Below are 25132 nucleotides of genomic sequence, written 5' to 3' on the forward strand. Positions count from 1 at the left end.
GTCAGGACCCACACGGATACCTCGGCTTTGCACTTGCCCCTTACTAGTTTCACCCACATCTGTGCTCAGGTGTCACTGCGTTTTCCCACCGCCCTGCCCCATCTCACCCTTTCCGGGCCCCCCTGGCACCCTGTGCACCGTGCAGTCTTTATGGTCCAGAGATTGAGGGCCACCAGGCCCCTCTCAGCACCACGGCCACCCGGATATCCGAGCTGGGGGCTCTATCATTCTAGAAACCGCCGGCGTCCACAGTGGGGTCTCGGAGATAATGCACTCTTCGCGCTAGAACCCTCTCCCCGCGCGGAGCGTTGCGCCTGTCGGTGGGCGCGCGGGGGCCCTCGGGGACGGGCGCGCGCCCAGCCCAGCGGCCGCCACCCGCCCCGCGTTCCGGGCGTCGCCAGGGCCTCCGCCGAGGCCGGGTCCGCAGCCCCGCCATGTCGCGTTACTGCCGGCGCAAGTACAAGAGCGGCGACCTGGTGTTTGCCAAGCTAAAGGGCTACGCCCACTGGCCGGCCAGGATCGAGCACATGGCCGAGCCTAACCGCTACCAGGTGTTCTTCTTCGGGACCCACGAGACGGCCTTCCTGGGCCCCAAGCACCTGTTCCCGTACGAGGAGTCCAAGGAGAAGTTCGGCAAGCCCAGCAAGAGGAGGGGCTTCAGCGAGGGGCTGTGGGAGATCGAGAACAACCCCACGGTCCAGGCTGCCGACTACCAGCTGGCCCAGGAGAAGAGCTGCGCGGACGGGCCCGGGCCGCAGCCGGAGGCCAGCGCGGGCGACAAGGCCGGCCGCAGTGACCAGCCGGGGAAGCCGGGCGGCGACGTGCCGGCCGAGGAGCAGGCGGAGCAGGCGCCGCCCAAGCGGAGCGCGGCCGAGCTGCCCGAGGGCTCCCCCAAACGTCCCAGGGAGGCCGAGCCCGAAGAGGAGCAGGAGCAGGCCGCCGGGGAAGGGGCAGCGCCGCCCCTCGTGGAGCTGGAAACCCGCGGCGCCGCGGCCCAGCCGCCCCCGGAGGCCCCGGAGCAGCTGGGAGAGGCCGCGGCCGCGGAGGCGCAGGCCCCGGGCGGCGGAGAGCGCGACAGCCTGTAGTCACCAGTTTCAAGAAGAGCCCCCACCCCTTTCCTGCTGCGGCCTGGCTGTTACTGGGGAAACTGGCCACGGCGCAAACTGGGACGCCTCCCCCACCCCCACCCGCTCTCCTCCTCCACCCCCCCCCACTCCGCGCCCGCCCTGGCCCTGGGGGTTGACCTGACGGGGCAGACCACCCGGCCCCCAGCTCTGTACTCCCACACCCCTGAGATCTGAGTCAGGGCTTCTACTCCCCGGGACGAGCTGAGCCCGCCGCGCACCTCCCTGCCTGGAACTGTTTCCCAAGGCTTCAGTTGGGGCCTGGACCGGCCGTTTCCACCTCCAGACACCCCTCTCTCCCTTCCCCGGGCATTCTGGACCTCTGCGTTGGCATCAGGGGTAGGAGGGGAAGGGGTGAAGGATACCGAGCAGGGGAGGGAGGACTTCTAGGGGCCCGGAAGGCGCCATCCTCAAACTGTGGTGGTGGTGGGTGCAGTCTTCCAGAACGCCTGTCCGCCCCTCCCATGCTCTATTATCCCAGCTCTTCAGAGTCACCGGAAGTGGGACAGCTTCTGGGGGAGGGCCTCTCTCCTTTCTGAGTCGCTTTTGGGAGTTCTGGGATTTGTCTTTTTTCATCAAATAATTTGGGAACTTCCCAGTTGTTTGTGATGGGAAGGGTTCGCTTTGCCCGGCTCTTTGGATGGGAGTGATGAGGAACATCTGTCCCCATTTCGATCTCTGGGGTAACATGGGATGATCTGGGGAGACTCCTGGCCACCCCTTTCCCTCTCCCCACAGTCTCAAGGCCACCCTACAGTCATATATGGCACTTAGGCGTAAAAGAAAAGGCATATAGTTTGGGAAATCTGTTCGTTAAAAAGATTTTTGGTTTTTTGTTTTTTTCCACAAATGAAGAACGGCCCTGGCTTCAGTCAGCAGGCAGCTCAGCCATTGCTAACCCCATTTCAGAGATGGACTGGGAGGTTCCCTTTCCGTTTGGGGTTTGATGACTTTCTTTTTGTAGTTAAGGCTTTGGTGTTCCTTGGCAGTGCCATTTCCCATCCATGACGTCCCGCACCCTGCCCCCCTCAGCATTGTTACCAGACCTGAAATGTAACTTCCTAAGAAGTGAGAGGGAAATGAGTGCCCCCTCCCAGCCTCTTCCTGAGCCTCTCCATGTGCCTTTCTTCTGTTGTCTCCTTCACCCCTTCTCCCTTGGGCTCTAATGAAAAATTGTTGACTGTAGCTTTGGAAGTTGAGAGCTGAACAATTTCAGTTCCAGGAAATAAAACCCGTTGATTACTTTAAACAAATCTCACGTCTGTTCCTTTGGTTTCTGAAGAATTGGCCCTTAACGTGAATGCTCTGCCTGTTTTCTGTACATCCTGTGTTAGAAGCAACGTTTGTAACCTACAGGAATATTTTAGAATCCCCCCTTCCTTGATAAACCTTCCTTATCTCAAGGTCTCTACCCTTCACGCCATCTGTAGGAGTTCTCCTCACACTGTTTGTAACCAATGGAGAGAAGTCAACTTAAAATGTTTGAACGGTGATACCTGGGGACAATAACTGAGTTTTTAATACTCTACCAGCTGTACCAAAGAACAGATTTAGAGAAGAAGGAGGGTAAGAGGCTTGGTCCTTCCTTTTATTGTTGTGATTGCTTTCCTAGGTCTCATTACTACCCCCTTGATAAAAGGCACTTGCTTTATATTTCCAGTTCTTAAACTATGTCGTATCTGCAGAATATTTTGTGTTTTCTTCAGTGACTTTGTGCATATATTTGGGGATATTTAAATATCCTTAATGATAATGGCATACTGGTTTCCAGGTCTTTATTTGTTAACACTGCATGCATGCAGAGGCTTAGTAAGTACTGGAGTCCTTTTCATAGAACATGCCAGGCCATCACCAACCAGCACAGTTGGCAATTAAAGACAACCCTATTTTCCATCCCTGTACAAATGATGTTATTTTTCTCCAAGGCGGATGTCAAGATGATTCCTTGTTTTTCAGCTGCTGCTCTTGCAGTCATATTAATACTAGAAGTTACTATTCGATGAATGTTTACCATGTGCCAAGAAGAATGAACTCATTCAATCTTTGTAATAATCTGGGAAGGGAGACCTTGATATTCAAAATTTCCATTGGAAACAGCGTGGTTCAGAGAGGTTAAGTGGCTTTTCTTGTACCTCACAGGACCCCCAGGATTCAAATACAGGTTTTACTGGTCCGAGCCTAAGCTTTGTCCCCTGAATTACACATTCAAAAAAAGCACTAACCATGAAATCGGAAGTTGACAAAATTGCTCTTTTAGTATGAATAACAAGTAATCATGAGAGCAGCTAATTAATATGTTCTACACATAATGTCTTTATTACTACAACTACCCAATTAGGTACCTACTATTCTCTGTTTAAAAGCTGGGGGAGCCGAGGTTCAGAGGTGCTAAGCAATTTTCCCAAGGTCAAGAAAACTAGTAAATGAGCCGAGATGCCAAGGCAGTGTCATGGGTCACAGGTGCTTTGTTTTATGATAGTTCATGGGTTCCTATTGAATAAAACTCCCTATTGAACAAAACGGGAGTACTTATTTTCCTCTCCTATTTTGAAGTGAACATTTAGAAATTTATATGGCCAAGAATGTATTAACAAACACTGATAGTGGGTGTGTAAAAAAAGCAAAACAAAACAAAACATCTGGGGCACCTGACAATTGTATTGTCATTAAAGGACTTGGTGAAATGATGAGGACAATTGCACATTCCCTATTTTTCAAGAAGTATGTGACTATGGGAAGTTCCAATATGGGTTGGTATATTTGCCACAGGCAAGCATGTGATTTTGATAAGGTTTTATGGAGGCGCATCTTCTGAAATGATTCAATAACCTGAAAGATAGAAAATGAAATTACTACCATTTGAGTCCCTCTCTTTGTATTATCTCTTTCTTCCTTTATTTGTGTCTAATGTTGGGGATAGAAAAAAGTTGGTGTTTATTAGGAAGCCTCGCATACATTCGCCTTCCCGGCGACTATAATATGGTAGTGAAAATGGGAATCCAACTAACAGTACTTCTGAACAGTGATACACAGAATTAGCAAACACAGTTGAAATGCAATCAAGACAGGGAAACGTGGAAAATCTGTATTCTCGGCCCTCTTCTCCGACATAGCAGACCCTATTTGTATGCTTTGGTGGTCAAGAGATGGTTTTTTTGTGTGTTCTGAAAAAGATGCTATTTTGTAAAATGTTTTTGGCTGTCTGAAATGCCCAATAATCCCAGTGCTGTGGGGTTTTTTTTTGTTTGGTTGGTTGGTTTTGGCTTATTCCTAGAAAACGTGTGCCTCAGTGACAGAATTACTGATCAATAGCTAGATACCTGGCTGAACAGAGAGCACTGCTGGGCCTTTTGCTGATGCGGTGTTGGAGGTGCCCAACTGTGTTCATGAGGGCTCGGAAGATCGTGTTTAAGTGTTCCATGCAGATGCACGCTCAGCACGTTGTCAGGGATCTGCAGATGCATTTAGCATACTGGCTTCGGTAAGGCTTTCCAAGTATTTGATATTTCACACAAACGTCACTGATGACATCACTTTGGCAAGGGACATTGCCACTGGCGGTTGTAAATTTCGTGTCTTTTAGCTCTCACCCTGCTCTGCAAATTCCCATCAAAGGTGCAGATCCTCGTTTGTGGCTTGTACCTCCTTTTTATGTTTCCTGGAGATAGAGTCGATATGCAGGGCACATAGGGCATCTTCTATTCACTTCATTGTCAACACGCTTGTCAAAGAGAAACATTTGCTACCCATGCTGCACACACATGCTGCTCCTTGCATTTGGGACACACTGTAGCCAACTCCTCCAGGGAAGAGCCACCCCCCGTGTTCCCGTAACATCCATGCTCACATTGACCAGATTCTAATTTCCTGTTCAGGTTTTGCTTTTCCACTAAACTGGAGGAGAAAGAAATATGTTTCATTAATATTTCATCCCCCTTCCCAAAACAGGCCATTATAAGCACACAGTAGAGATTTTCTAGATGCTTGAAAGTCTGCCTTCAGCTCCTCCTTATAATCATGGTGCTGGAGTACAAGTCACATGTGAGACTGAACATATCCGCCCCTGTCGGGAAGGCAGGGTAAACTGACTTATACACTAATGACATGTGTAGGCTGGCGTGATTTTATGTCCATGATTTTCATAACGCCTGGGCGCCCAGGTAGGTAAGAGAACATTCTGGTTTCTGCCTTCATCAGACAGGAGCCATGTATTAACCCTTCAGCCAAAAAGTTACAACAATAAAGTGTGAGTATGCCAAGGAGAACTTGGATCTGCCATTCCTTCAGCCTTTTATGATATAGATGCCTCACTTCGTATAGACAATGCTCAGAAAGTAACGTATTTAAAGGAACAGGATCTGTTCACGACACAATATGGCCCCAATCTCACAAGCCAACTCTCTGGCTTGTATAAAAACACTTATGTTTCCTAATCCTGGTGGAAAAATTGTATTAGACTTTGAGGTCTTTAAAATAGAGACCTCCTAAGTGGTTTTCTAGAGTCGTTCTGACAGCAGGCAATTTTCTCTTTGCAATCTGATTTTACACATAAACTTCAACTTCACTGAAACGGTCCTGAGAATGTCGGAGAACACACAGAAAAGATTGCAGCAAAGGGCTCCAGATGGCGGGGGCAGCTTGAGGCGTCTGTTGATCAAGGGCACTCCTAGGCATGGAATGGCTGAGTCTTTTGCATGGGGACCAGTGAAAAACGAGCTTCACCTGCTTCCTGCCCTCATGTGTGGTCAGTGCCTGGGACTGTGGGTCATTCGGTGAGTGCCCTTGTCTCTCTCATGTTTTACCACTTGGAGACAAACTCTTCTTTCTGCCCAGAAAATGAACAGTTTCATTGCCTCCTTCCCTGATGAAGCTTTCCCTAAATCACTCCATCAGAATTAGGTTTTGCTTCAATGTTGGGTAAGACCCTGGTTTTCCCTTAACAACATCTACCCCACTCCCCTGTGTTCAGTAAAACAGTAAAATCCCTTTCCTGGTTTGTATCACTCACTAGGTTAGACGTCCTATGGGGACAGGAAGTGTGACCATTTTGCTTATTCTAAGAGCCCACTAAAGCGCCTGGCTCATATTAAGCTCTCACTACGTGGTTGTTAATGAAGAAATGGATGAATGACTAAATCACCCCCAATCTCACTCCAGCCCTCGGAGGGAAATCTGTGGAATTCAGTCATGCCTAGTAAAACACTGTAGGGATTTTTTTTTTTAAAGGTGTGAGCCCCATTTATTAAATAAGATTATTTTGTTATTATATATAGGTAGGTGTTGGTCTCCTAAAATAACAAACTTCAGCAAGACTGAAGCCCAAGGAAGGTCAATGAAATCAGCCAAGGTCGCCATCTGAATCAGATATTCAACACAATATCTGGTTCCTTAAGTTACATTTTCTCTGGAGTCGTTTGATACTTCGTTATCAACTTCCTTTAACGAAAGAGGCGGCTTGGTGGCAGCTGGCTTTGGAGCGACCCAAACTCCGATGGAATTCCTGGCTTCACGATCTGAGAGCGGTTTGATCTCAGTTTCCCTCAGCTCAACGTTGTGATAATGACTTTCCCGTGACAGGTTTGTTGTGAGAAGCAAATGAGCTCATATATGTTCAAATGTCAAGTGCGGGACCGAGCACAAAATCGGCCTGACATATGTGTGAATTCCCTTTGCCGCATCGTAGCCCAGAGAACGAACCGTCCCGTCTGCGATCACTTTAGCCCACCTTATCCTTCGATTTAGGGAAACACTGGGGGCTCCTGCCAGATGCCGAGCAGCTCCCTCCTGGAGATGGACGTGACGATGCTATATTTAGCCCGCCCATACACAGACAGCAACTGAGATCTTATCCTTCCGTTTCCTCGTACTGTTCTTCAGGTAGCTTCACCCAGTTATTTCATACAGACATTCCCAATTTTAAATATTCCTCTTCTCTGGCCTGACTCATCCCTCCCGTGGCTGGTTTATAGCTCCTGTTATTTCCCTAGGAGCCACTCACTGTCTTCTGATGGGCATTTTTTAAGCATACCTCCTCGAATACCTCCCCATCCTGATTTTTTTCGATGATAGAAATAGTAATTCTATTGCTCTAGCTATTTCTCAGCTCCCTTGCCTTTTTGCCAGGGTACCTATCTGTTCACACATAATTTTAATGAGCTGCCCAATTCGATTACTAGAAGGCACAGGAGTGTTACAGGGGATTGACCATTCTTTCCAGAAACCCTGTCAGGTCTCGCGTCCTCCTGTGATTTACCAAGTGTCACTTAATTTTTCTTTCTTTTTTTTTTTTTTTCTCTTTTTTTTTTCACACCCTGGCTGACTCCTCATCGCAGTCATTATCCACCACTCTTGGTGATCTACTTAACACTTCGTTAAAAAATATGTTCAACTCAGCTCCTCTCTCACCGCCCGCCACTCTTCACTTGTCAACAAGACCCACTTTCCCCTCTCACTCGCGATTCTTCGGGGCTCAGCTTTCGTCGGTCACGGGTTGTCCCTTGGGTGTGGTGGCTCCCTCGCGGCCACGCCTCAGCAGTGTTTTTCAACCTGCCCATCATCCACTTTGATTCTTTTCTTATTGTCCTTGTTCTCGCTCTTGGATGTTGGGGCATACGTACCGATGAGGGCCAGTGAATGTTTTGAGGACGGGACCTCCAATATCTTCTTAAAACAAAAGCAAAAATAGGAAAAGGCAAGAGTCCCCATTACGTGGTATGAGAGTCACTTTTTCTTTTCTTTTGAAAATCAAAATTCTGCTAAATTATTAGGAACCCCATAGTAACATGGCTTTCCCAGGTTTTGGTTTATCGGAGGTGGGACCTGGAGGGAAGAGCATTCTGGCTACAGCTGAGTGGGTGTGCCCTCAAGGCAGTGGGGCCTGGAGGGGGCCCAGGGGACCGAACAGTGACAAGACAGACAAGCTCTCTCCCCTCATGAAGCTCTTATTCTAGACGAGAAACGGACAGGTAGATGACGAATAAATACAACGGAAATTTCAGAATGCAGTAATATCAGCATGTGATAGAGAAATGTCCAAAGAAAGAGCATATAGTTTCAATGATGTGAAAATTAAGCTTTGCATCTTATAAGACTCTAAGTCTGTGGTTCACTTCATGTTAAGCTGTCTTAACAGAACAAAATGTTTCTGTCTTCCTGTGAATTCATAGCACTATTGCCTCTGCTTGTGGTTCTCAGGCTTTTGAATGCATAGAAAAAGATCCCAGAGACTTTCATGCCAATAAGCATCCCTATATGTGTGCAGTACCAACAATAAGAAAACAGCACCCATTTTTTAAAAAAGATTTAATTAATTAATTAATTAATTAGAGAGTGCAAGCAAGCATGGGGAAGGGGCGAATGGGTGGGAGAGAATCCCAAGCACAGTCTGCGCTGAGCTCTGGACTCTAGGAGGGGCTTGACACGAGGTTCACAGGGGGTCACAACCCTGAGATCATGACCTGAGCTGAAACCAAGAGTCAGACGCTGAACCATCGGAACCCCCAGGAGCTCCAATAGCACCCATTTACTGAGTGCTTACTGTGCACCAGATAGTTTTCCAGGGGGTAAGATACATCAGTAAACAATAAAAACCAAGTACCTGGCTTCTTGGTGCTTCCATTTTAGCAGGCAGAGAGAGAGGCAATGAAAAAGAAATGTAATAAACAGAGAAATTCTATCGTATGTTAGAAGATTATAAAAGACACAGGGAAAAACAAAGCAAGTTGAGCAGGGCTGGAGAGTAGCCGGCAGGGTTGTGCCATTAAACCACACAGTGAGGGCAGTGGTCAGGTTTCCGTTTCTGGCACCTGGGCCTCTCCCTTGTCTCTGTCTCTCAAGCCGCCACATTGGAATGTAAGCCAATAGAGCAACATCTTTACAAAGATGACCTTGAATCAATATATTTATGAAAATGTAAATAACCCACAAGCTCAAATACTTTATTATTTATAATAATTACATTAATAATATAATATATATGATGTTATTTATAATATATCACATCTCACAGCAGAGAGAGACACACAAGTCCTATGATACTTGAAATGAGAACTGTCGCTCGCTACTGCTTATTTGCCAAGCTGTCATACACATCCACGTGGCATCTTTCACACCGTGGTATAGACCAAGATTTTATCTTTATGCTATTTAACATTTTTCAACTTTTTTTTTTCCTCCCCAAACAGAAAGGACTCAACAATAGGGCCCATGAATTTTCCCAGGTCTCCAGCAACACCTAGCAGAGCACTTCACAAAGAGTCACCCATTGTTATTAATTAACTGAAATTAATGAAGTCACAATGTAGGCAGGACTTGGCAGCACAGCTCAGTATCCAGAGAACATGTGTGCAGGTGAGAGAAGTTTCGGATGAGATGTGAGTTAGGGTAGGGGTTGGATGCCAGTACGGCCTCATGGAACCTTCATGAGGCATGTTGTCGTATGCCTATAATTTAAGGTTTGCAGGGCCGGTATATTTGCCCAAACAGTTCCCCACCCCAGCTTCACTAGTTAATGTTCCTGAACAATACATGCGTGCATGCAGGGAAGTGTGTGCAGGTGGGGAATATTCTAAAGACGACTTTCTGTTGTAACGATCAAAGTCAATTTTTACTTAGATTTCATAAGGATCCTTCTAGGTAGGCTGAGTTTCTAGTTAGTGTGAAGACATTTTAGGCTTATTTTTTTCCTGGTCCAGGATCTGAATTGTTGGTTCATGACAGGAGCGGAGTCTGGAATTATAATAGACATAAATCAAATATGTTTCCAGGAGCCTATATTATATTTGGAGATATACCTGAAAGAGAGGTCTTGTGGTATCCTGGATTTTCGTAAGACCTAACTTGAAATACCAGTCTTTTAGATGAACGATATAAGCCTGGGATGGATGATGGTGCAGAATGTGCAAAAAGATGAGTTTAGGATAAGTTCAAAGCCCCCTTTCACATTATAGAGTAAAACCATAGTTTTGCTATTTCCACTTGATGGGCATTCCTAACAAATGCTCACCTGATAGCAGCCTTCGCCATTAGGTCTGAATGTCACAGCCGTGGAAAAAAAATCCGCACTAAGGCCCCTTGTTGAGACAGAGAGGGGCTCTTTGGACCACATCAATTAATAAGGGAGTTGAATATCCACCTTCTCATATTTCTTACGGCTGTCATGAAAAATGGACACCCTGACTATATTTTAATCATGTTGATATAAGTGTTTGAATGCCAATCAGATGTAACTCAGTGCAAGTATTCTGTAATATTTCTGATACTGTGGGTTAAAAAGAGAGAGAAAGAATGATGAAAACGATATTTTACATTCCCAGCGCTCATTGTGGAACAAAAAAACCCAAACATGAGACTGACTCTACTTTCTCATGTCTCCTCCCCACCCCTAGCAGAAGTATCACTTATGTCAGCCCCCAGAAACAAATATCACACCATACAGGGGCCTTCCGATGGTGCTCAGCCCACGAACTGGTTAATAAGATTCCCTCAAAGCCGAATAACAATAATATTGAACAGGTTAAACATGGCGGACAGGGTGGCTCAGAAACCTTCCCGCCAGAGACATTGCTTCCCCTGTGTCATCACAGAGAGTCAAAGATGAACTTCCTTTACAGAAGCTGCATATTTAGCCTTTTCCCCCCCTGTTCGTGTGGGATCAGGTTGGATACCACATATTTATAAATTAAAAAAAAAAAATCAACCCCGCACCACATCTGGTTAATGATAGGGTGCCTCATGCTATACTTGGAGGGCTGTTTTGGTTGTTGTAATAAATAGATGCCCCCAAGAATTATATCATAAAAATAATTCATGTAGCAGGTCTCTGTGGGGCCGCTCTCTCTGCCTCCACCTCCACCCCCTCACCCTTAATGGCCATTATCCACAGCAGGGCACTTGAGGTCACTAGTGTGGTCTTTGTGCACAGGACCCTACTGTCCATCCTATGTCGTCCTCCAGATTGTGAGCTACGGCAAATGGATTAGAAAACCAGTGTATTCTTTGTATACGGGATGTAGATTTGACCTTGCGTTGTCCTTCTGCGTCTTGTATGATCTCACAAACCCTCGACACAAGACTTTCAAGCAGTCTGGTAAAAAAATCTCCAACTGTGCTTTGGTTTTGAGTTTAAATCATAATATTCCAATCATTTGTTGGTTTTTGCTATGAAGATGCCTGGGGCATCCAGCTGCAGCTGAGAGGGCAGACTTGCCATTGTTAGTAATTAGAAGGAGCCTCGTAGTGATCCCAGGTAGCTCAGAATTCATACATTAAACACACACACACACACACACACACACACACACACACACACGTGTTAGTGAGATGTCGTTTGCTGAATTCATTGTAGCTGTGTGGCTGTCTTTTTAACCTTGCTGCCCTCCTCATTATACATGCAGTCAGTCACCAAAGGCCCTGCTTTCCTGCTGTGCTCTTGAAGGCCTGATAAAATGCATCAAATATTAGATGAATCTTCTGGTCTTCCTCCCTGTTGGTCACTGTCTCTGAGATTTCAGCTATGTTGATGTAGCTATAAATTGAAATAAATTCCTAACACCTAAAATGTGTGCTAGGGCTTCGTAGGCACAGAGTAAATGCCTAATGAATTAATAAAGACAGAAATGATCACATGAAAGGATATTGTTTATGGTATTTCAAAGACAGCAATTTAATTTTACCCAAGAAATTAATCATTAGAGAATTGCCTAATTTTGCACCCCCCCTCCCCGGAAAATTTCTCCGGGAGGCAAAATTCTATGGCTTCTTCTTGGTGTTGTCTTAGTTACCAAGAGAGCAGCACCTGCATATGTAAAATAGTTTCCCCTATATTAAGGCCCGGTTTCAGGGGTTATTTTCTTGTCTCTAAAGAAGGTATTAACACTCATTAACAACTGGACTCTCTGAAAATAGACAGGAATGCTATTTCAGGGGGAGAAATCATTGTAGTGGTGTAACTGGGAAACATTGGTGGTATAGCAAATTAATGGATATCTCAAGTTAAACAATATGATAAGGTCATTTGTGATCATCTCAATTAGTAACCCCATTCCATAAATTTCAGAGTTTAAGATTAAGGTAGACAAGGTAGAATCATTGAAACATTCATGAGTTGTTTACATTTTAATTTGGATAACGTCTTCATGTTTTAAGCTCTTCCGTTACAAATAAAACTCAGTTCAGCTTTCTCGATCTACTCTTTGATTTGCTAACATCATTCATCTGGAATTTAAATTTAGCTGGAATGAACCAAATTTTCTTTTAATGTAAATGTGCACAGAACAGATAATTAACAAATTTCCTAATTAGACTTTACTACCATGCCCATAAATATACTTTTGAGTTTTCATAGTATTATCAGACCGATGAAGTCTTATTTGGTTGGTGAACAGTTGTAATCATAAACAAAAGTTGAAGCTAGAGATAAGGGGAATGAAAGTAGAAAGGTCATAAAAAAGTGAAAAGGGGGACCTGGGGAAAATTTCTGAAGCCAAGCAAAACGATCAGATGTCATGTAGTTTGCGGTGATGCCAAGATCCAGTTCTCCCTGACGTTTCCTGGTGAGCAAGGCTGGCTTCAACGGTTCTCTGTCTTGAGCCTTATCAAGTGATTCTACCAGCATTTTTGGGAACACTTACAGGAAATGCTCATTGAGAAATTTGGGGAAATCAACCACAGAGGTATTTTTATGTAAGAGTATGCCATGTTAAGAAGAACAAATTTCTCTACACGTGCATAACAGCAAGTGTTTAGATACATCTTCCGAAAGATCATATTTTTTAAGAGCCCCAGCCTTCTTTATGATAAAATACTTCCATCTTCCTTTCTAAGATGATAAGAGTAAGAAGTTTTTTTCCCCCTTGTGGTAGCAAGTTACAAATGTACATTGGAAATTTATAAGAAAGAATTTCTGAAAGCTGTAGACTCGCATTTGTAACTTCACAGAAAAGTTTTTAAAAGCTCAACATTTGAATTTTTTTTTTTAAAGATTTTATTTATTCATTCAACAGAGAGAGAGACAGCCAGTGAGAGAGGGAACACAAGCAGGGGGAGTGGGAGAGGAAGAAGCAGGCTCCCAGCGGAGGAGCCTGATGTGGGGCTCGATCCCAGAATGCCGGGATCAGGCCCTGAGCTGAAGGCAGACGCTTAACGACTGAGCCACCCAGACGCCCCTGAATATTTTTGCATTAGTTAGGAAGCGGGCTATGTAGTGAGCTCTAAGGATGGATTATGAGTTTTGATCTAATGTCCTTTGAAAGATGAAGAGAGTGTAATGATTTAAGCCAAATTCTAAAGCCCTTTTCCGCAGTCTGTCCCTTTACTTGCCTCCTGGTCAATCTTGTTTACAATGTGTAATGAAAGAGGTGTTAAGTTTCTTTCAAGGTGTGTGAAAGGAGCTGAGATTTAAGAAGGCTGCAGATGTGAGCGACTTATCTCAAACCCTTCCTCTCCAAATAGGGAGGTGAGCACCTGTGGTTGTGATGGTAGAAAACACGTGTCTTTAACCTAAGTCTCATGTTCCCTCTGCACTTAGAAGTAGTTCCCTGTCTTGTTGAGTGTCACTGTTTCTTTTCTGGCAAACAGAGCTTTGTATTTAGTGACCAGGGTGACTCATTCCTCACATCCCAGAAATATGGTTTTCCGTGACGGTCAGCATTTCTGGTTTCTGATTGTGAGCTCTGATTGTGATGACATTCCACGAGTTGAACACTGGCGACAAGAAAACCCTCCAGTGTCAGGGCAGTGGGACTTTGCTCTCCGTACAGTTGGCCAAGCCACCCTTACAAGCAATAGAAAGTAGAAACCATTTTGAACTATGGATTTCATTTTGCTACAAATGAGGTCAGAACTTAGTTTCTGAGTTTGAGGATGAGAGCCACTTGCTACCACGTACCATCCCGGATTTCAAGCAAGGAAACCAAAAGTGTGAGAATAGTGAAAATGTGTGTATTTGATAGCTTTACAGTACAGGGTCGACTTGACTAATGTCTTTTGTGCCATGGAGAATGAAAGCACACTAGAAACCCTGTAAGGTTAGGGGCGCCTGCGTGGCTCAGTCGTTAAGCGTCTGCCTTCAGCTCAGGGCGTGATCCTGGGGTCCTGGGATCGAGCCCCACATCGGGCTCCACCCCTGGGAGCCTGCTTCTTCCTCTCCCACTCCCCCTGCTTGTGTTCCCTCTCTTGCTGGCTGTGTCTCTCTCTGTCAAATAAATAAATAAAATCTTTAAAAAAAAAAAAAAAAGAGTAGCACATTCTTTGACGAAGCTTGTCAGGCACCACCTTTAAAAAAAAAAAAAAAGAAACCCTGTAAGCTCAGCCCCAAGAGTGTCTCATCCAGACAGATGAGGCTGTAACAGTGGGTTCTGTGCTCCAGCCTTAATTGGGCAGCGGGGTATATGGATGTTTGCCCATTGGCTTCGATGAGTATGTGATACTGACCCATAAACATGGGGGAGTTGTCTGTGGCTTAGATGGAATATGTAATATTGCCCCCGTTTCACATTTGAGTTTTTATTAAATGATCATTCGAAGCAAAATCATGAACCCACGAATATGTTAGAGAAAATCCTTGAACGGTCACAGTAGATGTCATTATGCTGTGGGTGTTTTTTGGGGTGACTGGAGCCAAGGGGGGCAGTGGAGGAAGGTTACCCTGACACACCTGACATGTTCGGAGCAGTGCCACCCCAGGGCCTGTCCAGACCCGAAAGTTCTCCCCCGAGACCGTGTCAGTTTACCTTCCACACATGGCCGTGGCAACAGCCTCAAGATGACATAGATGAGGACTCTGTCCTTTTTGTCTCACTCCTCCTCCTGGTGGGGCAACACAGAGGTACCAGGCTCCAGGAGAGAGAGGAGAGCAAACAGTGAGTTGTGCTCACAGAGTTGAGTCACTGGGCCGGGAGAGACAAAATGCATTACACAGGCTGCGGACTGAAGTTTTAAAATGAGTTGAATTAATTTTTTTTTTTAAGGAGGCTCCACCCCCAACATGGGCTTGAACTCACAGCCCTGAGATCAAGAGTCCCATGATCTATTGACTGAGCCAGCCAGGCGCCCCTACACTGGCTTAAATTAGTTTGGATTGTTAAGCAACTGATAATAGTTGACAAATGACAGAATCTGATTAAGATGACATTAAAGTACACAAGAAAGGGCTTTTACAGAGCAGGTCTGAAAACAGCGGTTAGAGAGAGAAAAAACATCACATTTCCATTCTACTAAGTAAACTTTTCAATTTAATCTCATGTTCCACACCTTTTTCTGTGTTGTGGTGAATGAATGAATGAATGAACGGATGAATGAATGAATTTGGACCTTGTCACTAACTGCAGAGTTAAATGCATGTTTTTCTACACTTAAAACAAAATCAAAGCCTCAGTGAGCAGATGGTAGGGGCTTTTATTTTCCAGGAGACAGACCAGGCCTGCACCCTTTAGCCCATGACAGTGGGAGGCTGTGGTCTCCCCCGCTAGGAATGTCAGCCCCAGCATATCTCAAATTGTCAGGAAAGCTAATCTACAGTGTTCACGTTTTGTTTTTTTGGGTTTTTTTAAATTTCACTTAAATTGTCAAAAAAAATCTTTTTCAGCAAGTTATTTGATTTTTGAGAAAATTAACACTTTTATATTGGTGTTTTCACTTTTGTTAGAATGTTTAAAAACCTACATTCTAAAAAGAACAATTTCCCCAAAAGAGACAGCAGGATTGCCAAAAATAAAATTGAAAAATTCCAATACTTGGTATTAGGACTGACAGAGCCTAAACTCAAAAAGGATTGAAACTTGACAACGTGAACTAAAATATGTCCGCTTCCTCTATGTTACAGTTTTTAAAAGTGGGATTCCAAGAAAAGCCACCGACACCAGGCGTGTTGTTTGTTATTTCATGGCACAGGGTATTTGCTCCTATCAGAGTTTCATTGTTTGAAAGAGACTCTTTTTTTCTAATGTGAATATGAAATATCTCCTGTGGGGTCAGAGGCATGCATAAAGATATATCATTTGCCTTTTAATGGGACTTTCTGGTGACTCTACAGTTTTAAATTGTCCTATGTGCATTGACTATTCCTTACTGAATGTTCTTGCTGTGTGCTCTACAAATATGGATGGAAATAATTATAGCGAGGATGGCTTCACGAGATGATGTCACTCCAGAGAAAACCTGCACCGCGGGGAGCATTTCCAGTAAAGCATGGCAGAAACTGCAGGGTAATCAAAGTGCAAATTCCAATTTATTTAAGCAATATTGTTCTTATTCCTCCATTTCACAAAGCTGTCCTTTCTCATTAAATTTTCGAAAGAGAAGGAATGAATTTCACCAGCATAAATCTGAATGCTAGTTGACCTTTTTGAACACTCTGCTTGGAGCCCTGGCATCCGCTGCCTTTTCACACATCTGGTGAGAAAAGGAAGAAATGGAGGCTTGTAAGGAGTAAGCTCAATGTATGCAAGACTTGAGGCCATCCGCCGAGGCTCTGATTTGAAGAGAAGCGTGGGTATATTGAGGGCAGTGCTTTTGTCGACGGCCCGGTTAAGGGCGTGGGCAAGATAGGAGTCTAAGGATTTTTTTTGTCTTCTGGATGGGACAGCCCAGGGACTGGCTTTGGTCTGACCACGCCTTTTGCTTTCTGGCAACACACAGCCACACACAAGCGAATATGAATAGAATTGATAACATCTGTGTATTGGTGATGATTTGACAGAGTTAAGCTTTATTTCATAGTTTATTGAGTTTATTGTTTTATGAGATGTTTTTTAGGCATCAATGATGTATCAGTTGACAGTGTACTAGGGGGAAGGATTACAAAATCAGATAGAATGCAGTTCTTGCCCTTAACATGCTTATGATTAGGAGGGGCCTTCTGATTAGTAGGCAGACAATTACAAGGCAGCAAGGCCCAGGGTGCTGTCCGAATACCTAGAAGAGACCGTCACCCAGATGCATGTGATAAGGACACTTCCCAGAAATAGTGATATCCAGTGTCTGCTTTGAGTCTTTAATGACCAATAGATCAGGAAGGGGTGAAGTAAAAGGGTTTGAAACCAAAGGGACTAGAGTTTTTCGAAATCACCCAACGTAAGAAAAAGCCAGGATCATTGGGGCACAAAGTCACTTCCCTTTGCCTGGAGAGGAGAGCATGTGAGAATGGGGAAGGCATCTAGTGGGAGAAAGAAACCAGGAGTTTGTCCATTGAGAGTCTTGTCTTCTCTAATGTGTTGCAAATATATGGATTTCACTGGAAAAGCTGTGGTAGTTAGGACAGAATTGTTCTCGTCCCAGGCTGGAGGGTCCCTTGCTCTGGGGCCCATGCTTTGAGAGGCTTTCATTTAACAAACACATAAAATGGTTTTGAAGAATACAAGACTACCTCTGGACTCGGGTTGTACAACCATGCGTGGCCTGGTTCAACACATAATCCTCAACGAACATTCAGAAACCGGGACAACATCATGGGCCCCACATCCACAGGCAACTGGGGCCTCATGCCATGAGGACCTGCGGCTCTGCCCCTGCCACATGGCGAAGGAAACTACTTCAGAAATGGGAAGAAGTTGAGAGGGGGAAAATGGAAGTAATTTTCTTTTACGAAATTAAGCTAATTGGCTGAAACTTCTCAAAATTATGTCTGTGCTTCATTCTTGCCTAACAAAGGATAGTTTCAAACAGGACCAGGAAAGCATCTGTGTCTTTCTCCTTATGTTCTAGCTTGTAGACAAAGAGGTGCATAGGAATTGGGCTGATCTTCCAAAAATTTGCACTTGGAGGCTAAGGGATAATTTACAGTGTTAAATATTAATATTGCTTTTTAAAAATTCTCTTTCCTTCTTTTTTCCTCCGTGTGTGTGTGTGTGTATGTATGTATGTGTGTGTGTGTATATATATATATGGAGACACACACACTCACATACACACAGTAGATGCATAAAAGTACACACACAGGAGCACCCAGGTGGCTCAGTCGGTTAAGCATCCGACCCTTGTTTTCGGGTTAGGTCATGATCTCAGGGTTGTGGGATCAAGCCCTGCATCACGTTCCATGCTAGGCATGGAGCCTACTTAAGATTCTCTCTCTCCCACCCCCTCTGCCCCCCACCAAAAACACATAAAGTATGAAAATCGTACATTGATAAAATTGAAATGGCTTTATTAACATGAAAATATTAAGTTCTTTAAAATTACATAAAAATTTCAGCTTTATTTAAAATATTTCACTTTTTCCTTTTAAAAAATATTTTAACTTAAAATTGTCATGCACTTATAATTTGTCATTTGTCTTTTTACTTTATAGATAATTCTGAATATTTTAGAGGATTGAAAATATGAAAAATAATATTCATTTTTCACATGTACATTTAACTTACAACTTAATGAATGAAAATATAATAAACTTTTATAATCTTGGAATATTTTTCATCTTTAGATCATTCAGTCACCAGAACATAAATTATGTAAAAATATTGATTAAAATAACATAACTAGTGATTTTGCTAAAATGAGTGTTACAGAATACATAATAATGTATATTTTTTGTGTTTTTATTACTCATTCTAACATCATCATACTCTAAACAGAACACTCAAGCATGTAAAATAATAATATAATTAGTTGTTTTACTATTTCCCCAACTTCCCACATGTAAAAAAAACAAACATAACATTACATGTTGTGGTGCTATTTTGTCAACAAAAGGCATACGTGTCACAAGATATCTTCTGTTCATCAGTTTGTTGAATTGATTTTTACCCTTGTACTGTATTTAGCTATATTAACGTGAGATTCCACATGTACTCTTGCCCCAAGCCCTGGTTCCTGAAACATCGGAAGCAAGGGAAGAGCATGGTGAACATGGCACTTGAGAAAGCTCACTGGGCTGCACACAGTAAGACCAGTTAGGAGGCTGGGCTTCCTCTGGGTGGGTAATGTTTCCATCTTGGGCCTGAACTTCTGAGACAACCTCATTCACTTTGGTCCTTAGCATATCACTGGGGAGGTGAGTTGAGCCCTGCCGTTGTAGGTTTCCGGGCCAGCAAGTTCTTGGCTGCAGGCCTATCCATTTTCAGACCAGGCGTTTTTGACAGCTCAACCACAAGGATGGATGGACTGAAGGTCTCCTGTGCTTAACTAAAAAGAAAGTGGAGAGTTTACAGGAGGCTGTGTTGGGTTTCAAAACCCAAGGCTCATGTGGTAACTAATGCCAACCATTAACCACAGGGACTGTTCAAGCAAAATAACAATGTTTTGAACCCCAAGTGGCAAAACCATTGGTGGGAAAGCCCTCCAGACTTGCATGACAAAATAAATGAGACTCTTCAGCGTACCTGAGACCTCTAGCTTGACCGCTACCCCAGTGAGTCTGCAAGGTTTCCCTGGATCCACTCAAGTTGCAGCCTTCCGATCTGATCAACCATGGGCTCCTCGGGAGTCAGCCATCCAGAGTCTTCAGTGACAAAGAGAGAGGAACCAGGTAGGTTTGAGACACTATTTCAAATATTCTGCATTTGTTTATTTTATGGACAGAAAGGAATTATGAGAACAGAAACCAGAGTTCACTTTTTTTTTCCCCCAAAGCACTTTTCATTCTGGCTTCAACCTAGACTTGAAGGGGAAGTCTCCTGCCTACTGTCAAACTGAAATAAGATGTAGACTGAATCCTAAGCAAGAGCCAGGATTCTAATTAAAGTTTTTCTTGGACTTACACATTTAGAAAGATTTCTTCTCCGTTTTTATCTTAACGAAAAATATGGAAGTTAAATTTGATGGTGATGCCTCGGTGACATCAACTTTCTAAAACGGGAAGCAAATTTTGTTTAGAAAATACTCTCCATGATCTTAGAATGCTTTTGTATTTTATCATCATTGATAGGAGAATATATCTTGATGGGAATATTGAAGATTAGTCAGGACTAAATTTAGTAGGAGATGAAATTGATTAGTCCTGATAAATTAAAGTTTATACATATAAATGTATAACTTACGTATATATGCATATACTTACATATATAATAACACAGTAGTATTTTAATAAACAGTATAATCTCTCTTTTCAATTTGTGTAGAATTTAGGAATTTCTCCTCACATCAGTAGGACTTCTGAAATGGACTTATGTAATTAAAACTAGATTTAAAATAATTTTAAAATCTATTACTGTGATTTACTCTTATTAGCATTTTATTGCCCCAGTGCATTTTATTCTATTTTACGCATGACATCTATCCATCTCCCACAGGAGTGGCATGTGGCAGCATCATCAACTCCAAGACAGCTTTACCCGAGATTAGCATCTTCAACAAGAGTGTCAGAGGCACGTAGAGGAGGAAAATGTAATCATAATCACTCACAATGAATTTCCTGGGACAAAATCATACTTCAACAGCAACAACAAAAGGTGAACTTGGTTAAAATGATTGATGGCCACTCGCCTTTTGCTAAATTTAATTCAGAATAGCACAGGTCATATTTGAGAGTGTTCTCATCAAACAGTGGATGACTCTTCTGGTTTGATCTGGGATCTGCTACTTACCACCCATGAGACCTTAGTCAAGTTAACTTTTCCATCCCTCAGTATACTCCTCTGTAAAATGGGAAGAATAGTGGTGCTTGATGGGATGTAATGGAAGGGAAATAACACCTGTGGTACGGATGAAATGACACGGTGCGAGGGAAGTACACACAGAGCTTGGTGTGTAATCGGTTCACAATGTATGTTAGTCGTTATTATCGGACCTGCAACCGTATTTTAGTAATACTCGAACAGCTCTGCTTTTCTCTTTATTTGTCCACAGTAATTAACCACATTGGTGATTTGGTTTGAGCCATCATGAGGATGAAATACAAAGATAAACCAGTCATCCCTCATATTATAATTGTAACATATCATCTTTAATGAACTTCAATTATAAACCCTAAGGCAAGAATATTCTTTATGAGGCCAAAGATAAAGACAGCCAAAGCCACAAAGAATTGTACCCCACTTAAAAATTCTCCCACAAGCTCAGGACAAAATAAAATTGATTAGTGTCAATTAATAATTCTATCATTTTGGCCACCTGGATCATGTCTGGCTGAGACAGAAGAAAATGGTTGTTATTTTACTAAATGAGATCTTTCTTCTTTCTTTCTTTCTTTCTTTCTTTCTTTCTTTCTTTCTTTCTTTCTCTTCTTCTTCTTCTTTTCTTTCTTTCTTTCTTTCTTTCTTTCTTTCTTTCTTTCTTTCTTTCTTTCTTTCTTTCTTTCTTTCTTTCTTCTTTCCTTCTTTCTCATCTCTACGTGGAACCTGGGGCTCAAACTCATGACCCTAAGATCAAGAGTCACATGCTCTTCTGACTGAGCCAGCCAGGTGCCCCACTAAATAAGTTTTTAATGCATTCATCCCAGTCTCTCTTTGGGCATATTTAGAGTCAGTAGAGAGCTCAATCCGATGCACAAGAAATCCGGAGTTAGTGGACAGCAGAACTGGACCGCTCTGCAAGATGCCTGAAGACAGTAAAGCCCCTACTGAGAGTCTACCGCGGGAAGCACATACAGGCACAAGCCACAGAATGGAAAACTCACAGGTTACCACTTTGGAATATTTATTTTGTCTACTTCTAAAATATTTAGTCTGGAACATTTAAGTGGATACTTTAATGGTGTACACACTTGTCCAAATTTACGGCAGCCGACACTGCATGGAGCTTTGGGGACTCGGGTTCATGGCTAGCTGATTGTTTAGAAAGCTCGTGTGTGAAAAGCCAGATCTTTCTGTGAACGTAGATAAAAAGTGGATCAAGCCAAGTGTATGGAAAATGAGATAATGGGAGATTCAAAGAGTATTCCCATGGGGGCCAGTTTCTCTGATGTCCAACTGAACTACATATTAATGAAGGATGGAAACCTCTCGTAGCTGATAAGCAGGCTGTCTCCTGGCAATTATCATAGCGCCTGTTGCAAAATAGGTACTTTATTTGGACTTTATCCATTCCTTGACTTGCTCTCTGTGAGGAAGCACAGCCTCAAATAATTGCAGGTCTATTAGCACATCAATTACCTAAAGACCTTGATTTTAGCAAGGAGTGGATTTTAATCAATCACTGCAAATGTTATCGAGAGATTAGTTGTCCCAGAGAATAAAATTAACTACAATTAGACTGTAATAACTTGCAAGTGCCACTAGCATATATTTTCTGGTCCCTTTAGAATTAATCCATTTTGCTGCTACCTTGTATAGAAAAAAAATATGTTTAGACTTTTGCAATAATAACCAGAATTCATGTTACCTTTTAACTTCCTTCCTTGAAAGGATGCAACTAAACTAATAAATAAAGAACTCACACTTGAATGTATCAGAGATCTTACCAGACAAGTCAATTTGAGATAATTAATAGAAACTAAAGGGTTTGTTAAGGAAGGATCTCATTTCGAACCTGAAGTTCAGTCCAGTGTTCTCAAAGCATTGGATAGAAGAGGGAATGATGAGGGGCAAAAAGAGGAAATGCGATAGTCAGTTGAGATAACAAGCGACAGCATGGCGGCTCTCGGAACATGTGACCATTCTCTTAGGCACCCGGAAATACTTGCTGAGGAAACTCACTAAAATAAGACACTCGCTGTATTCATGCTGAATGGGGGACTATTACAGCATCTGTAATAATGCACTTAAAAACACTTTGGCACACCCTGTACAATATTATATATGTGCTACTTAGTTCAAGTTCACCTCTGGGGCCATTCTGTTTCTATAATCAGGAATCCAGACCCCAGGGATGGCGCCTAATATTATATGAAAAAGGCTCATTCCAAAGATGGCTACGAAAAGCGCTTTAACTCTCTGTAGCTCAATCAACACCTGAGGATTTTCTAATCAGCATAATGAAGGTCAGACATGGGTTTGCTCAGTGAAATTAGTGGCTTGTTATTTAGCACGAACGCAGGTAGAACCGTACTCTGATTAGGTAAAATGAAATTTGTTCTAGGGATGTGACATGGCTAAAATATTTTAGTGATGTCGCACATACTTGCAGGGATCGAATGGGGGGGCTCAGGAAGACCCAAAGCCAGAGTTCTTAGAAATGGCTCCTGATGCTTAATCCCTTAAGGCTCTCTCTGGCTGGTCCTCGATTACCTGATACTGACCATGGAAGTCACATGTTCACGCCTCCTGAATGCGGTGACATCTACCTGGCGTGGGAGTTTCATGCAGGGTGGTGGCCAGGGAGTCTACAAAGGCAGAAAGGTGAAATTTTTGTCAAACTTACAGAATAGGTAATATGAACTATTTGGGGTTGGATTGCAGAAGTGTCTGTTTAATATATTCTGTATTTACTACAGCAGAATGTAGCCTAACCTACTTTCATTATAATCTGGTAGTAAGGTTGTGTAACTGACTTCTGCTCAGCTCAAACTATTCAGTGATTATAACTTTCTCCCCTCAAGATAATTTAAGTGTCATTCCTATCCAGATTGGTTTAGGCCACCAGGACATCAGATTATTCCTATTTTGAAATGAAGTGGAGTACTACCTTCGTAGTGAAGTTACACTTAATTTATGGATCTTCCTAGTGTTGTAGGAGAATCTCGATACTAACCCTAAAGCAGAAATTCTTCACCTAAGTTTAAGGGGTCCATAACCTGTAGGGGGAAAATTACATTCTTAATTTCACTAACTGCTAACAGATTTAGTATTTCTTTCATGTTTGAAGGTAGATAATTCACATTTTAGCAGCACATGTAACTTTGTTACCAATCGGGATCACAGATATTTTTCATGTCATTTTATGGTGGTTGCGGATAGTGCTAAATATCATTGAATTTCATCAGCACTTAAAAATTATGGTAGTTATTGGACCAAGAGCTAGACCTTTTATTAATGGATCAGTAAAAAAAATTGTAGGTATCACTATATCACATACATATTTTCTTAATTTTTTTAAAGATTTTATTTATTTATTTGACAGAGAGAGAGACAGCCAGAGAGAGAGGGAACACAAGCAGGGGGAGTGGGAGAGGAAGAAGCAGGCTCCCAGCGGAGGAGCCTTATGTGGGGCTCGATCCCACAACGCTGGGATCAAGCCCTGAGCCGAAGGCAGATGCTTAACCACTGTGCCACCCAGGCGGCCCACATATTTTCTTAATATTTTGAAAACTTATTTCCATATAATTGGCTTTCATTTTAATCTTATGTATTTTTTCCTCCTCAAAAAACATTTTTTTTTGAGGAAAGGCCTTGTTTTTTGAGGAAGGTGTTCACAGGAATCACCAGACTGTGAAAGGGTTTCATGGCAAAAGAAAAAAAAGGTTAAAAACCCCTGTCCTAGAAGTTTCCCTCAATGCCAAGGCCTGTTGCCAAAATCAAACCTAGCTGCCTGAACGGTCCCTTTTTTATGTGACATCATAGAAGGAAGTGAATGGGGTGTGTGCGTGTGTGTGTGTGTGTGTGTGTGTGTGTGTAGAAGGGATTGGACTGAGATATCAAGGAGAATTGAAAGAATAAGGGCAGCTAAGTGCAGCAGGAACAGAAGAAGAAGGGGATACAGTAAGAATGGAGTAGTTGGTATGCTTTTCTGAAAATCTCTTTTCCAGTTTGTATGACGGAGGAAGAGAATTTCATGGAGAACCATATACTAGGACTCTTAGCCTAACCCATCTCCTGACTTGACATCTCTTCCTGCGGGCAAAGAGTTTCATGAAATAAAATAAGTGCTTCATGGGGCGCCTCGGTGGCTCAGTTGGTTAAGGGTCTGACTTCGGCTCAGGTCATGATGTCAGGGTCCTGGGATCGAGCACTACATCATCGGGTCCCCTGCTCAGTAGGGAATCTGCTTCTCCCTCTCCTCCCTGCTTGTGCTCTCTCTCACTATCTCTGTCTCTGTCTCTCTCTCTCTCTCAAATAAATAAATAAAATCTTTTAAAAGTTCTTTATATTAAAAAAATTAAATAAAATAGGTGCTAGGGATCAGGGAGGTAGGCAGACAACCAGAGCCTTCAGAACTGGGATGCTGGGCCACAGACTTGAAGGCTTTGGGCTGGCCATCTG

The 25132-nt window shown here is 43.1% G+C and overlaps 1 protein-coding gene across 1 annotated transcript; it reads left to right on the forward strand.

Moving 5' to 3' along the window:
• Nucleotides 1-434: 434 nt before the first annotated feature.
• Nucleotides 435-1085, forward strand: HDGFL1 (HDGF like 1). The gene has a single exon (XM_026511151.1). It carries the CDS (start codon nucleotides 435-437, stop codon nucleotides 1083-1085), a length of 651 nt encoding a protein of 216 aa, XP_026366936.1.
• The last annotated feature ends 24047 nt before the right edge of the window (nucleotides 1086-25132 follow it).

The sequence above is a fragment of the Ursus arctos genome, unplaced genomic scaffold (genome assembly GCF_023065955.2).
Source record: "Ursus arctos isolate Adak ecotype North America unplaced genomic scaffold, UrsArc2.0 scaffold_31, whole genome shotgun sequence".
In the NCBI taxonomy this organism is placed as follows: domain Eukaryota; kingdom Metazoa; phylum Chordata; class Mammalia; order Carnivora; family Ursidae; genus Ursus; species Ursus arctos.